The sequence below is a fragment of the Cnephaeus nilssonii genome (assembly GCF_951640355.1).
Source record: "Cnephaeus nilssonii genome assembly, chromosome: 9".
In the NCBI taxonomy this organism is placed as follows: domain Eukaryota; kingdom Metazoa; phylum Chordata; class Mammalia; order Chiroptera; family Vespertilionidae; genus Cnephaeus; species Cnephaeus nilssonii.
The window spans coordinates 8,354,017-8,371,110 of NC_137080.1; the positions used below are offsets into that span (position 1 = coordinate 8,354,017).

General features: G+C 41.5%; 1 protein-coding gene across 10 annotated transcripts in view; it reads left to right on the plus strand.

The window, feature by feature from the left end:
• The window catches only part of SYNE1 (spectrin repeat containing nuclear envelope protein 1), a gene marked incomplete at its 5' end in the record, with an annotated part of 384,290 nt that overhangs the window by 252,777 nt on the left and 114,419 nt on the right, over positions 1–17,094 (plus strand). For 9 of the 10 annotated variants that reach the window (XM_079780696.1, XM_079780700.1, XM_079780701.1 and 6 more), the window contains 5 exons: positions 1,163–1,330; positions 1,519–1,680; positions 8,071–8,265; positions 10,177–10,350; positions 13,138–13,329. In XM_079780696.1, coding sequence (XP_079636822.1) covers positions 1,163–1,330; positions 1,519–1,680; positions 8,071–8,265; positions 10,177–10,350; positions 13,138–13,329 — 891 coding nt within the window. Of the gene's footprint in view, positions 1–1,162; positions 1,331–1,518; positions 1,681–8,070; positions 8,266–10,176; positions 10,351–13,137; positions 13,330–17,094 lie in introns of those variants that run through there. The other variant, XM_079780705.1, reaches the window with a different exon arrangement.

A 17,094-nucleotide genomic window follows, 5' to 3' on the forward strand; every position in this document is an offset into this window, starting at 1 on the left:
TTTCTCAGGCAGCTGGGACCTTCTTCACTACATTTTACCAAGACATTATTATCCTTAAGGTTCAGGTATTTAAAATTAACATAATTTTCTTCAATAACATAACTGTAAAAGGAGTGAACTTTATAATGGCAATACCCAGAATCGAAACATTACTCACCAATTCAATTTCTATTAATACACAGATAAATAAGCACAGAAACAATTGGGAACACATGACTTATATGTCTTGATATAATAGATCCTATTGTCAATATTAATAAAATATGTACTATGACTTATAACCCAAGGAATAAAAATAAGTCAAGGGCCTGTTTTTTTTTTATCATTCACTTTGATTACTTTTTTTGTGTACTTTCCAGGAATTGATTAGAAGGAAGCCGTTGTTTGTTTGTTTGCTTCTTAGAGTAGTTTTAACTTCCCCATTATTTTTTCCCTTTTTAAAAAAGAAAATATTTAAATTAATTTTCATGAAGAATGAGCTCTCAAATATAGAAGATCTGGCTATCCCTGAAAAATGGCTTTCTGCAGATTTAATTTTACTTAAAGCAGATTATTCAGAACTTTAAGCAATGCATTAAGCAGAATTTTAAAAAATGTTCAGAAAAGATTACTTAGGGTTTTTGTTTGTTTGTTTTGCTGTAGTAGTTAATCTTTAAATACATATACCACTATTTCCATTTTACCAAATACAACATAAGAATGAGTTTTGACAACTTTTATTGCTAAATTTGTTGATTTTTTTTACCTAAACTGAAATTCTAAAGCAACTATAATGTGCTTTTTGATATGACCTCTACATTCTTCTTGCCACAAGAATTTACTCACTTTAGTAGTCTGTAGCCCCACCCTAGCCGATTTGGCTCAGTGGATAGAGCATTAGCCTGCGGACTGAAGAGTCCTGGGTTCTATCCCAGTCAAGGGCACATGCCCAGGTTGTGGGCTCGATCCCCAGTAGGAGGCAGCCAATCAAGGATTCTCTCTAATCATTGATGTTTCTATCTCTCTCTCTCCCTCTCCCTTCCTCTCTGAAATCAATAATTAAAAAAAGTAGTCTGTAGCCCCTGGGACAGGTGAGAATCCTCCCCCTGACAGACAGCACGCAGAGCATTGAGCCTACACTCTGTCTTCCCCTTGACTCCAGCGCTGTGCTTTGCCCACACAGGATATTGCTTATTACCAAGCCTTGTCTGCCGAGAGGTTGCAGACAGATGCCGCAAGGATCCAGCCCAGCGCGCTGCCATCCCAGGGGTTCTATGAGCCAGGCCTGGAGCCCACTGCGACCGCTATGCTCGACAACCTGCAGCGCTCCTGGGAAACCTTAAAGAACGTGGTAAGTCTTTGAAACGTGGACTGGACACCGATGACCTTCGTGGTTGCCTTTTGCAATCCACACAGAGAGTTTGCACATGCTGACCGCCCTCTGTTGGGCCACAGTGGGAACGCGGTGAGGAAAGCAGTGTCATAATCTAGAAGATAAGGGGCGAGGAAGCGTTGGGTAATATCCCTCTTCTGCTCCAGATCAGTGAAAAGCAGCGCACACTCTATGAAGCTCTGGAACGCCAGCAGAGGTACCAGGACTCCCTCCAGGCCATCTCCACGAAGATGGAGGCCATCGAGCTGAAACTCAGTGAGAATCTGGAGCCGGGCCGGAGTCCAGAGAGCCAGATGGCTGAGCATCAGGTAAAAATAGCAGTGACTTCAGTTTCCTGCATGATTTCATAGGTGCACTCCTGTGACTGGTCACCGGCCAAGCGTGTGTGGGGAGAGCAGAGTGACATTTTTTTACTGTATCAGTTCTCACCGAGTAAACAAGGTTCCACATGGTGGTGATTTCCACGCCTGCCTCAGGGAGGGATCTAAGAGGGAAAGAAATTCAGACCTTGAATCTAATGAAAGGATGCCGCACGCATTGATGTTGCTTTCTTATTTTTATTATACAAAGTGTAGTTCCTTTTCTTTTTAAAAAATCTTTATTGTTGAAAGTATTACCAATGTGCCCTTTTCCCCCCCATTGACCCCTTATTGCCCGCCCAGGCCACCCCCTCCCCAGGCCTCCACCACCCTATGGTCTGTGTCCATATATGCATACAAGTTCTCTGGTTGATCTCTTCCCACCCCTCTAATCCCCCTTCCTTCCCACCCCCTCACCTTTCCTCTGAGATCCGACAGTCTATTCCATGCCTGTATTTTCTTTGTTTTGTTGTACACCAATGTAAGAATAAGACACCCTTCCATCTACCTTCCCTGGGAATTGTTGTTCTAAGAAACTTAACCGTGTGCCCAGCACCTCCCATTATCACTTAAGAGAATAGCTCTCAGACTTCAATGGGCAAAGAAACAGTTGAAGAATAAGGGCTTCTAAGTTATACTCTGGTGCTTGTTCTTGACCTGAATTCCTTTTTAAAAGGTTACGTAAACTAGGCAAAGCTATAACGTTCTATGAGAAAGAGACAATTATATCAACCTAACGCAGAAAGCTATTGTTTAAAATGCATCAGTTTAAAATGCATGATAAGAAAGCGCATATGTTAAAATCTGGGTCATGCTTTAGCGTTTTATTAGGTGCACTATTCATGCACGATCAGGTATAACGGAGGTGCAAGGGTGCGAGGCATGCATTCACCTAAACATTGTCACCATGATGTGGGGTAGTACTGCCTGCCCCGACCAAAGCTCAGGGGCGTGTGACAGCCCTGTGAAAAGCAGAAGAAAAGGAAAACATTTTTAGATGCAAATTAAGAGCTATAAAAGCATGATGTGCTATGTGTATCTATCATACTGGAATGTTTATCTTTCCCCTAATTTGCATTTGTGTAGTTTTGGAACGTAGGGTAACCTTGGGATATCTTGTTTGTTCGTGTGTGTGGTCTAAGGTAAAATGGCATTATTTTACAATATAGGGGCTTGCAGTAAAACATAAGATTAAAGGCATTTTATCTAGAGACAGCATACTGAGAATATGATTTCAGGTTTTGACACTTCTGTTGCTTTGTAAGATAGAGATCAAAGTGCGTATCATCCATTTGAGGCCTTATTTTGGGTCTTTCTGTTTCCCAAAGTCGCCCCTAGTCAGTCTGGTTTGGGGAGGGTGCCATAAATATATAAAATTAAAATTAACCTCTGTTTACCTAAACCAAACCAATCGTGAGGATAGTCAGGGACTTCAGTTTTCCCCTGAGCTCCACAGTCCTCTTTAATCGACACCCCAGCTTCTAATTGTCAGGGCCACCTCGTTGTCATCTGAAGGGGTTTTTCACGCAGCCTCAGTGTGCTCCCGGGGCTCTGTCTAGAGTGTTGCAACCCCCACCCCATCACCCATGCTTCCCTGTCTCTGGAGGGGACCTCTCTCCATTCCATCACAGCTCCCTTTGAGCTTCCAAAGGAATTTGGCATATATTATCGAAAGGCTGCCCTAGCCAGTTTGGCTTAATATATAGAGCATCAGCCTGTGGACTGAAGGGTCCCGGGTTCCGATTCAAGTCAAGGGCATGTACCTGGGTTGCAGGTCCGATCCCTGGCCCTGGTTGGGGCATGTGCAGGAGGCAACCAACTGATGTGTGTCTTTCACATTGATGTTTCTCTCTTTCTGTCTCTCCCCTTCCCTTCCACTGTCTCTAAAAATCAATGGAAAAAATATCCTCAGGTGAGGATTAAAAACAAAACAAAACACTAATAAATTATCTGAAGGCTGGAATAGAGTGAATTTGAGTGTCACTTGCTTAGATTAGCAGAAGTCCATGTTTCTGGAGAGGGTCGCACAGCTCACCTCTCTCTCCTATCTGGTCCTCTCTGCCTTTGTTCAAGGCTCACCATTCTTATGTCCCAGGTGACTGACCACACCCCCCACACACCAAAAACAAACAAACAAAAAACAAAACAAAACAAAAAAACACCTTCCCTGGGTCCCCCAGGACTTAGGAACTCCATGAAAACAGGATCCTGGTGATTTGCCCTGGTGATCTGCCTGGTGACATTATAGAGTTGCTGATTGAAAATGCAGATTAGCTCCTAGTCACCACCACCTCCATGCCTCCAGGCATTCCTATGAAAACACACACAAGCTAAGCATAGAGCAAATTATTATTTTGTTCAAGGCATTTAATGGAGAAAACTCAAAATTGTGTATTAGTGCTAAGTATTGTAAATTAGAAATGAATGTGTGACTTTTCTTGTAATGTGGACCAACCATGTGACTTCTGTCTCTTTCTAAGTTGAGTGTGGTAATGCTAACCATCATAGCAGTGAGGAGATGTAGCTAATCAATGATGACTGCCTATTTGAGCTTATCAATTATGTTACTGCTCTAATGAGAAGGGAAGAAGTAGAAGTAATCTGTAATGTCTCATGTAATCACAAACCTGACATTTTCCATCTGACCTACTTTTTGCTGTCAGAATCTAAGTTCTACAAATTCTGGGACAGAGCTGCCCACATGAAAGCTCATGGTATCACAGCGTCTAAATTGGTTTTTACCTTCTGGAATGGTACTTAAAAAATTCCAAGCACTGCCGAAACCGGTTTGGCTCAGTGAATAGAGCGTCGGCCTGCGGACTCAAGGGTCCCAGGTTCGATTCCGGTCAAGGGCATGTACCTTGGTTGCGGGCACATCCCCAGTAAGGGGTGTGCAAGAGGCAGCTGATCGATGTTTCTAACTCTCTATCCCTCTCTCTTCCTCTCTGTAAAAAATCAATAAAAATCTAAAAAAAAAAAAAAATTCCAAGCACTGCCCAGCCAGTGTGGCTCAGTGGTTGAGTGTCAACCTATGAACCAGGAGGTCACCGTTTGATTCCCAGTCAGGGCACCATACCTGGGTTGCAGCTCAATCCCCTCCAGAGGGTGTGCAGGAGGCAGCCAATGATTCTCTCATCATTGAAATTTCTATCTCTCTCTCTTTCCCTTCCTCGCTCTAAAATCAACAAAATGAATTTTAAAAAAATTTCCAAGCACTACTGTAGAATCGCTCTTTCTAAATTCCAGCTGAATGTGGGTGAGAAAGTCCAGTATGCTTTTTATATTTCCTAGAAATTAATACAAACACTTCAGTTGTTATTTCTTCCCCAATACTCGCTCGGAAGCATTCATGTTTCTTTTGAGAGCTAACCGAATTCCTACCTTATTCCTTTAAACTTTTGTCCAAATCTACTGAATTTAGGTGGAATGCTGTGACTTTCCTGTTATCCTCTATACATTGTTTGGTAGATTACATTTTAAGACATTCACGGGCTCATACGCTGGCTTGTCCCTCTGTGATGGGGACCTCCATTGTCATAGGCAGCTAACGCTTTGTGGGAGTGTGTGGTCTCTGCCTCACCAAGCTCAGTGATGATAGTAGACAGAGCTCTGAGGTTATTTTGTTTTGGTGTTGATATGTACAGCCACTCAACGTTGGAAATGAACTATGCTGCTGTAGATAGTTCTGAAAGTCACAATGAAATGCATGTTTACGTTTGGTGTTGAACCAAACCATGTTCTCTCCAGAGTGAGTCATTTTAGAGAAGCTCAAGGTAGTTGGTTCTCTAAACCACGAAAGTGTCATACACATGCCCCCCTTCTCACCACAAGTCAGAAGCCCAAAGACTTGCCTTTCATCTTCCTCTCCTTAGTTTTGAGTCAGACATCCTGGGGAAGCAGCTGGCCACCAGCCGAGACAGGGCTAAGGGGTGAAGGCCTATTTGACTGCTGGCTGGACCTTTTCGTAAAAAATTGAAGTGAAATTCACATCCTATAGCATTAACCATTTAAAAGTGTATGATTCTGTGGCATTTACAAAAAACCATTTCATCACCCATAGAGAAAACCCCAGGAAGCTTGGCTGTTAAAAACTGTAGCTGTCTTCCAAAAATATCCGCTCTCCCTTGAGAGTAAACAGAAGCATGAATAGAGAGGCTTCACTCTCACAGTACGAAACTTAACTGTGCTAGAATCTCTCATTTCCTAGTTCTTTCATTACGTCTTCAGAGCATTGCGAGCTGGAAACGGAAGCTGGTGACTTCACTCTACACTTGATTGGTCAAAGCTACTGAGATTAAATGAGGAAGCTTTTTTTCTTTTTTTTTTTTTTTTTTTGCTTCATAATTCAGATACATGTTTTCTCTGTCAAGAATAAGAATGAATTCAACTAGATCTGTTGAGCATCTACTATGTGCACAGCTGAAATAGATGAACTTTTTTCACTAATTTGTGGTCAAAATAACCTACTATAGGGTAGAGTGGATTACCAAGACATTGTACCAAAAGTAAAAATTAAAAAAAAAAAAAGTGATTGTGGGCTACAGCAGTGAGAAGTGGCTAAGAGAAACCTCCTGCAGGTCTTTGGGGAGAGGCAGAGTTTGAAAATTTGGAATGGCAGCAGGAGTGGGTAGAAGGCGCTATAAATGTACTTGTGAGGAAAGCCACAGGTGTGAAATAGTGAGGGGGCTATTCTTGCTCATACAGAGGATCGATGCAGAGAAAGACAATGCCGTCCGACTAGTTATGGAGAAGCCTTTAAATGAAACAGACCAAATAATGCAAATGTTATACTTTCGGCAATCAAATACCAAGAAGTTATTATAAGGTAGTATGAAATAATTTATTGGACAAAAAGCATTTTTTAAATATATTTTTATTGATTTCAGAGAGGAAGGGAGAGGGAGAGAGAGATAGAAACATCAGTGATAAGAGAGAATCATTGATTGGATCGGTTGCCTCCTGCACTGGGGATCGAGCCTGCAACCTGGGTATGTGCCCTGGCTTGGAATCCAACCGTGACCTCCTGGTTCATAGGTCTTCCCTCAACCAATAAGCCACTCCGGCCAGGCCAAAAAGCATTTTGAATGTATAGGAAGCAAGATCAGTTTGTAACTCATTACAATCCCATTATAATATCCCAGCAAGTTCTTCGGTAGAGACTGACAAGCTAATTCTAAAATATATGGCACATGTATGAAAAGATATATATTGAAACTTGGAAGGGTCAAGAATAGCCAATGCAACCTTGAAGAAGATGAGTAAAGTTGAAGGATGTATCCTGTAGAGTGAGACTTACAAAGCTATAGTGTTTCTGGGAGTGTGGTATTGGCACAGACAGCCAGCCACAGGGTCCATGGAACAGAACTGGAAGCCAGAAGCACACTCACATCTACACAGACACTTGGCTTCTGTCAAAAATTATACTGCAAAGCACTGAGCAAAAATCATTTTTAATAAATAATGCAGGGTCAGTTGGCTATCCAGATAAAAAAATGTTGACCCCCTACCTATATTGGACACAAAAATTAAGTTCAGGTGGATTGTAGATCTAAATGTGAAGGGAAAATAAAACGTATTCAAACAGTGCTTCTCAAACTATCTGTAGTAAATAACCTTTAAAAATTTTATTTAAACTTTCTAACCCACCACAGACCATTATCTTCATAAAATAAAATAAAATAAAATAAAATAAAATAAAATAAAATAAAATAAAATAAAATAAAATAGTGCTTGGATATCAGGTCAATGTCAGGTTGCTATAAAGTTTCCTAACATTTACCCTTGATATTGTCACCCAGTCATGAACTGGCGACAAACATTTTGCAGACTAATGCCACTTTTTCGACCACACTTTAAATAGCATTCTTCTAGAAGATAACATGTGAGAATATGTTTATGACCTTGAGGTAGGCAAAGATTGCTAAAATAGGACAATGAAAGCCCTAATTTTTTGTTGTTGTTGTTGTTAATCCTCACCTGAGGATATTTTTCTATTGATTTTTAGAGACAGTGGAAGAGAGAGGGAAAGACAGAGAGAAACATTGAGCATGCCCAGCCCCTTCAGATTATAGATGAGCCTATTGAAAACCAGAAAGATTCATGAACTTGTTCAAATTCATTTAATTTAATGGCACAGATGGTTTTGAAATCAGAAATTTTCTGACAGGTAGTCGTCTGGGACTTTCATGTTGAAACTTGTGTTAGTAGGCCCCCTATTTGCTGGTTAAATGGCTTTGAGTGAAATATATCCACTCATCTCAACTGATGGGAGACAGGTGGTGACAGGATTTCTCAGTCCCCAGAAATGTGGACTTGAGTGTGATTCTGTCTTTCCCACAGGCACTGATGGATGAGATCCTCATGCTCCAAGATGAAATCAGCGAGCTGCAGGCATCCCTCGCGGAGGAGCTGGTGTCCAAGTCCCCGGAGTCTGACCCCGCGGAGCAGCTGGCCTTGCAGTCCACGCTCACTGTCTTGGCAGAGCGCATGTCCACCATCAAGATGAAAGCGTCAGGGAAACGACAGCTTTTGGAGGTAACATAATGGAAGCCCCGCATGTCCATGTCCCTTAGAGTTGTGCTGACAAGTGTCTGGGCTACTATGTGACATACAGTTTTTCTTTAAAAAAAAAAAATATTTCTATTTATTTCAGAGAGGACAGAAGAGGGAGAGAGAGAAAGAAACATCAATGATGAGAGAGAATCATTGATCGGCTGCCTCCTGCATGTCCCCTACTGGGAATCGGGCCGAAACCCTGACTGGGAATAAAACCGTGACCTCCTAGTTCATAGGCCAATGCTCAACCACTGAGCTACAGGGGCTGGGCATGATGTGTGTAGCCAGAAATGTGTCTTCTCACCCCTTTCTGCCTCATTTCAGCATGAAAAGTTGAGAATGTAGAAAGCAAATAGTTGGTAGACATGGGCCTCGTGAAGAATAATTGTGGAAGGTTTGCACAGTGGTGCTATCCTATATAATAAAAGCCTAATTTGCAAATCGACCGACTGGCAGAACAACCAGCAGAATGACCGGTCGCTATGATGCGCACTGACCACCAGGGGGCAGATGCTCAATGCAGGAGCTGCCCCCAGCCCGCAGGCCCCAGGCCAGCCAGGCGGGTGCCAGCGAGGACCCCCCCCCCCGCCATCACCCTGCTGGTCGCCCCATAGATCAGCCCTGATTGCCAGCCAGGCCTAGGGACCCTACCTGTGCACTAAGTTTGTGCACCGGGCCTCTAATGTTTAAATAAGAGCATATTATGAATACTATTACTAATGCTGTGAAGAATAAAACTTTAGTCAGTCTTAGCCAATTCAAGCACACTGATTCATGAAAGTTTATTTTTGCTTTATTCTCTCTTATCATTTCTGGCCCTAAATATATAGGACATTAGACCTGAGACTCCACAAAATCCTTTAGAGTATCTTTCTCCTTGTACCTCTGGGATATAATCAGTTCTCAATACATTTCTTATTACATGAACTTCATATTATTTTATTTGGCTGATGATTATACTATAATTCAATTAAACATGGTCCTATTGTTGGGTGTGTAGGCTCCTTCTAGTTTTACCTGTTATAAGATTAGTCAGATCACATATTCATGTACTTGTTGTTTGGAATAAATTTAAAATCAATGTGTCTGCTTTATTTAAAGTTTATGTTTAACTATTTTTCATGTAATTTAAAAATAAGTTATTTTAAAGTAATTTTAAAATAAGGTATTTAGAGTACCTTATTTTAAGAATTAACTTCTTAATGTATTAATATTGTCCCCAATCATTCTATGAAACATTTGTGGAGTTTCAATATTAAAATTAAGTGATTGGCTTGGTTTGTTTGTTTTTTTTTAATATGAATTATTTGCCTCATTGAAAAAAACAAACAAACAAAAAAACACACAGAGATCTAACAACAACAACAACAAAAAGAATTTATTCTTTCATTCAAGAAACTAGTAACACTGGGCCACCTCTTCTTGCAGGGAATCAATTGCCTGAAATTCATGATGCTTTCTTTCTAGGTGGACCATATGTTCTTCAGTTTGTCACAGTCCCCACCACTCCCTACAGTTTCCCCACATTGGGGTCATGTACTATTTCCAACCCACCATCTTATGCCATTGTTTTGTTCTAATCCTTGATCAGTTTTCATCATTCACATTATCTGCCTGGTCCTGTATTATGTAAGAATGCGTAAACTCTAGGTGCACATTAGAATCAAAGGGAAAGCTCTTTAAAAATATGAATCTTGAGACTCACCTCCAGAAATTCTGATTTATTGCTCTGGTATGTGGCCCAAGGACAGTTTTGTGTGTTTTGTTTTGCTTTTGAAGTTTCACAGTTGATTCTGGTGTGCAGCCAGAGCTGAGGACCATTGCTCTTGTGTTGAGTCCTAAGGATTTTACCTGAGGGCGCTCTATGTGACATTCTGCTTCCTTCATTAGGAGAAGTTGAATGACCAGCTGGAGGAACAGAGACAGGAACAGGCCCTGCAGAGGTACCGCTCTGAAGTCGACAAGCTGGACCACTGGCTCTTAAGCACTAAGGCCACTCTGGACGTCGCGCTGGGCACCTCCGAGGAGCCCTTGGACATGGAGGCCCAGCTGGTGGACTGCCAGGTACGGAAATGATCTTGAAGGAACATGTCAGCATCACAAAGCACATTTTTAAATGTGAAAACATAATGGTAAAAAGGCTTGATATGGATATATGATTTTTTTCAAGCCATATACTTCATATAGTTAGAGAGTAGAAAACAAATACCTTGCCGAAACCAGTTTTGCTCAGTGGATAGAGCGTCGGCCTGCAGACTGAAAGGTCCCAGGTTCGATTCCGGTCAAGGGCATGTACCTTGGTTGCGGGCACATCCCCAGTAGGGGTTGTGCAAGAGGCAGCTGATCGATGTTCCTCTATCATCGATGTTTCTAACTCTATTTATTTATTTATTTATTTATTTATTTATTCATTTTAATTTCTTTATTGATTAAGGTGTCACATATTTGTCCTCATCCCCCATTCCCATCCCACACCCCTCCCCACGGATGCCCCAACCCCCTGTTGAACTTAACCATTGGTTAGGCTCATATGCATGCACACAAGACCTTTGGTTGATCTCTCCCCCCTCCCCCCACCCTCCCCTATCCTCCCTCTGAGGCCCGATAGTCCGATCGATGCCTCCTTGTTTCTGGTTCTGTTGTTGTTCATCAGTCTATGTTGTTCATCATTTCCCCTAGATGAATGAAATCATGTGTCACTAGAGATATACTTATAAGAACTGAATGTGAGACGAGCAATAATAGTTATGCTGACAGGCAAATGAATCAGTCTGTAGTGAGTTTCTTTCTGGACCAACAGTTCTTTTGAGACCCAATATCAATGTCCACCGGTTCCTCATGTGTACATGTTGGCACTGACCCCTCATCTCTGGATGGTGGACAAATGGTGGTAATGCAGGTCCGACTCCCTCTGGTTTGGTCTCGGCCGGACCCAGGGGCTCGGCTTCACCCGGACCCAGGGGCACGTGGCCTCACCCGGACCCAGGGGGTGCGTGGCCTCACCTGGACCCAGGTGTGCGTGGCTTCACCCGGACCCAGGACCCAGCCTCACCCGGATCCAGGGGCCCACGGCCTCACCCGGACCCGGGCGATGTTTCTAACTCTCTATCCCTCTCTCTTTCTCTCTGTAAAAAAATCAATAAAATATATTTTTTAAAAAAAGAAAACAAATACCTTATATTAGTAAAAGCTTAAATGAAATTCAGACTTCAATTCAGTCTTTTGAAAAATTTTACCAGTAAGTTCCCAATTTTAGAAAATCTTCAACTTCCTAAAGGGAATTTTTAAAAGATCATAGATACCAAAACATTTATAGTGCCTGTATTGGGTGCTAATAAGACACTCAGAGCCAATGAGAAGAATTGGTGTCAGTGCGTCAGACTGTGGATGAATACAGCAGGAGGTGTCCATAGGTGCTCTGTTGCAATTTTTGCTCTAATTCTGATATATAATTTTTGCAAACTTGGACAAACTGTCAGTTTTAGGCAGACAGACTGAACACAAGGAGGTGTCTTTTGGAGCAGAGAATATCCTTTCTCTGATGTGAGGTCCCTAGGAATTAAGGTAGAGGCAATGACATTAAGGTTTTCATTATATTATTACTAGAGGCCCGATGTACAAAATTCGTGCCTCGGCCCTTGCAGCCCCAGAAAAAAGTCCGGAAGGTCGTTTGGCTAATTAGCATATTATGCTTTTATTACTATAGATTGTCTACCCCTATGTTATGAAAAATTTCAAGCACACATGTAAGTATAGAAAATAGATAATGAACTCCCTGTGCCAATCATTGAATTTCAAAGATTATCTACATATTGTACTTCACACATGGGTGATGTATGTCTCAAAAGCTCTTTCATTTAACTCTAACTAGCAAGTTTCTAGAAAATCCTACCTAATCTGCAGAGTTAAATATTGGTAAGCATGACTTCATATTTATCCCATTTGGGATCAGAGGAAATACACAAAAACCATTCATTGGTGAACATTACCTTTTTTTAAAAAAATAGGTAGTATTCCATTTTGGCCATTCCTTTTATGGTTGAGATTTATTGTATTATTGACTATTATAATTTGAATTTTTTAATTCCTTGGGCAATTTACCTATGTGTATTGAAGGCATCATTCTTCTCGTTCTTCTCTGCTTTGATGCTAAACAATAGAGAGCTACATGCCAGTGTTTTCTATTCTTCAGTTTCTTTCTGAAGAGACATCTATTTTTAGCATTTCCTTTTAGCATTTGAAATTGCCACATGCACTTCAAAATACGTTTGTCATTACTCCCGCCAGTCCCTTCGGATACCTCTATTTTTATCATTATACATAAAGTCCATAATTCCAATAATATATTTCAGGACTTTTTACAAAGTACTAAAATCATCTTTTGACAATATTATTAGAATCTAGAAGCATATGAAATCACACAAATAACACTTCCTTAGTCAATTTAAATCTAGTATTTGAGCCAGTTATATAATCATAATGGGGGCTATTACACAGAATTGGGGCACATATGATGTTGGGGCTCTGGGCACTTTGCTTGCATGGGTCCCTTCTATAAAACTGGTCTTTTCACTTCATCTGTTGCCTGTCTAAAGTGGGCTTTCCATGTGTTTTTTTCCCCAATATATTTTTATTATAATATCTAATCTGAAGAGGAAAAACTTAGAAGCTCAAGGTATTTTTAAAAATCTGTATACACTGTTCAAGGCTTTAGGAAAACTAGGGGGAAAAACCCTGAAGACGTATTCTTTGGATGAAAGACGTAAGAAAGTGTTGTGTTTCGCTGCGAGAAACGGTCTTTGCAGAGGCCGGCATGGTGTGTGAATTTCACGCTTATTTCTGTCGTCCCAGAACATGCTGGTGGAAATAGAGCAGAAGGTGGTGGCCTTGTCGGAGCTCTCGGTCCACAATGACAACCTGCTGCTGGAGGGCAAGGCCCACACGAAGGACGAGGCCGAGCAGCTGGCAGGGAAGCTGAGGACCCTCAAGGGGAGTCTCCTGGAGCTCCAGCGAGCCCTGCACGACAAGCAGCTGAACATCCAGGTGAGGCTGCAGCCCCGATGGTGCGGCGACGCTGCAAGGACAGCCGAATCCTGGTGCATTGCTGACATGCCTTTTCTGAGCCTGTCTCTATAAAGGAAAAGGTGGGGAGTGATACTTACTTATGTACATACCTGCATTACACAAACTTTGGCATAGATTTTCAAGTAGGCTTTATAAGGACGGTTTAAATCTGTACACCTGAAGGTTGCAGTGTAGGAAAAGAAAGAAATAGCAAAATCTAGCAAATGTACAATTTAAAAAAATGTAAACATGGTTCATAAATTAAGATATCCTATAACATTTTCACATTTTTCTTTTATTCCTCCTACATTCTACTTTTCAGATATACCTAGACTTTTATTTAGGACCCACAACTTTAGGCTTGTCATATATTCCAGGTGAATTAAACATTTTTACTATCATGTAGAGACCTTAACCTTCTTTTATAGTGATTTTTGTTTTATATTACTAGAGAGTTTTTGGTGGATAATATTTGCCTAGTTTATATTTTTACTTTCCTTTGATTTTACCTTTTCTGTGTTCTTATGTTGTAGATTTGCTTCTTATAAAGAGCATTTAGCTATATTTTGTTGGTTTGAAATATTTTATTTAATCAGAAAATCCATTATTTTTAAAGGGTAGGTTTAGTCCATTTATATTTATTATGCTTACTGATATGTTTAAACTTCCATTACCCTACTTTTTGTTTTCTATTTTTTCTGCTCTTCCTATTATTTTTCTCCTTTTTAACCTTTGTTTTCACTGTCTAAGGGCTTTCCTTTGCTTTTTTACCCTCTACTTTTTACCATGCATATCTAATAAATTCTAAGTTTATATATTAATCTTTCTCCAGATCCATATAAGAGAACACTAAAACACTTATACTCAGATTTCTCCCCATGCAACTTTCATACTGTTACTGTCCAGCAATCACAGACAATTGAATAGGTAGGAAAATCATTATTGATTGAATAAAGGAAAAGCAATTAGCTGGTGATAGCATTCCCAAGGCAGTGATATCTGAAAAATTCCTTCAAGACTAGTAAGGGATGGTTCAATAAATTTAAGAAAAAAAGTGTTTATTTATATATTAAACAGTACATTAGACAGGTGTATAAGAAAGGTTGAATCGGAATCATTTGGGGGTCTGGAATGGATTAATTCAATTTATATTATTTCTAACTAGTAGCCCTGCGCTCGAATCCGTGCGCCAGAAGGTCGCTGCCACCCTCCTGTAGCTCCCCCGCTGCCCCCCATCCCTCATAGCTTGCTGTCCTTCCTCCTCCTGTAGCTCTCTGCCTCCCACTTGCTTGCTGCCCTTCCCCCTCCTGTAGCTCTCCACCGCCCGCTTGTAGTTCGCTGCCCCACCCTCCTGCAGATCCATGATCCGGTCCTTACGTGGTCAGTCATTACGCCTCACAGTGTAATGGATAATTAGCATATTCCTCTCTTATTATATAGGATGGGGGAAAATGATTCAGTTTTTTAATAAATCGCTTCTCAAACAGCCTCCTGGAATGAATTAAGTTCAAGAAACGAGGTTCCACTGTTACTCAGTGGAGGAAAAACTGATGAAAAAGAAGTGAGATTGCAAGAACCAACTTGTGTAGGAGGGAGAAGATAGGATCCAGTATCAGGAGGGAAGGAGACACTCCTATTTGAGTGCAGATGCTGGCAGGGGATAGGCCACAAAAGTCGTGGTGGGAATTCATTGGACATTCACTGTGATTGCTTATTTTTCTCAGTGTAATGATTTTTTCAGACTAACCTACATAGCTTCAGTTCTCTGTTAATTGCATGATTCTATGACTGAAAACATCACACCTAATCAATAGAAAACTATTAGAAGCGATGGTTTCATATCTGGGATAGCTCTCATTTATGAAGCTCCAGCTGGGCCCTGCCCCCTGAGGCGGGTAGGAATGGAAGGCGCAGCCGGATTGGTCCACAGGCACATGAGGGATTAAACGGGCACACATCCCAGGGCCTCGGGCCTGGAGAGGTGAACTCGTGAAGCAGGTCCAGCCAGGACCTTGGCAAGCATCTGAGGAGCAGCTGTGGGCTCCAGCTCTCAGCACACAAGAATTTACAGTCAGCATAGCTACATCTTCCAGAGAAAGGAAATGAGGATTTATATTTAAAATTTATATCTTCCAATTTGAAAAATTTAATTCTAAAATTTAAAAATAATTTGTGTGCCCAATACAGCATATCCAGGTGGCAGAGGTGGTTCTTGGGCGTCACTTAGGAACTGCTGTTCTAACGTCCCCCTAGCCTGGTCCCACCGGGTATTCACCAGACACCTGGGGCGAGATCCTGGAACTTCCCTTTCTTACAGATCAGTTTTCTCATCTGTAAATGGGGATAGTAATAGTATTTAGCTTTAAAATATTCTGAGGATGTTAAGGCGGGTAACGTTCACAGTAGGTACTCAAATCACAGTAGAGTATAATAATGAATAACAACAACTAACAGTTTGCAAAACACATTCTTTGTGAGGAGCCCCTGCTGAATGCTCGAAGGCTAGACTGGTCTGGGCGGGGCTGCACGTGCTGACAGCCACCCGTGCTGCTCACACCTGGCAGGTGCTGCCCCGGCCACAGAGGGTCTGCACATTGAGTCAAGCCCTGATGCAGCCTGCGGGTGTAAGCTATCCTGGGGATACTGCTGTGCAAGCTATTTGACTGCCTTGAAATTAGTCATTGTTCATTTTTAAAATACTTATACATTTACCATCTTTCATCTAATGAGTTTCCAGCATGTAACATTTTGATGGCTTATTGTTTTTTTTTTTTTTTTTAAGTAATTAGACCTTTTTGAAGAGATTCTTTTTCCAGGTATAGGACTAAAAGGAGCGCTGTGTGTATTATTATTGCCATGAAAAGGATCGTTCCCCTTCGTGTAGAAAGTTCAGAATTGATCTGAGATCAACTAAGGGCTGTTGGCGGGAAAGAAATCTTCCATGGAATGTAGGAGGACCGTTCAGTTGGGGTTGGCGAGAGTCAGGAGGACTGGAATAGCTTCCTAGCTCGCGTGGGGCCTTAAGCACTTCATTTCTCAGAGCTACTTATCTATACAGCGGCCATCGCTATTCAGGCCATGCTCTTTAACTAATTGGACTTCTGTTTGTATCAATGAATACCAACCTCTTTAGCTCCCCCTCCCCCATGGGTTCTTTCTTTGTGTGAAGGGACACAGACTTACTGGCATATGATAATATCTCTTGAGTTACGTTATCTTTTCTTTGCAAGAAGCTGAGGTCATTTCACACGTTATTTCCCACCCAGGGAGCAGTGAGTTAGCCCTATATAAATAATTAAATGCTTTATAAAGAAATGCTTTATTTAATGTTTAGCATTCTCCAGTCCTCACTAATCTTCCAAGGAATGTTCCTGGCAAAAGCAGTTACTGTTCTAGTATTTCCAAAATAAACAGCTATGTAGCTCCGCCCACAGGGGACTCTGGGGACCGAAGTCGCTTACTTCCTAGTCCCTGGCTAAGAGAGAGAACTGCTATCCAACCTCAGAGACAGCGACTGCTGTTATCTCATCCCTCTGTCCTTGCCTGCTCATCCCAAGGGGGGAGGGAAGGAAATCTGGGCTGGATTCTCCATCCTTTCTTTTGCCTCCTGTGGTCCAAGGGTTATGTTTCAAAATGACTATATCGGTCAGAGAAAAACCCACCGACTGAAAAACCAACCTAACCACCTAGAAAATACAGACGAGGCATCTGCCCTCAGGTGGCCTAATTCCCTCTTCTCTAAAG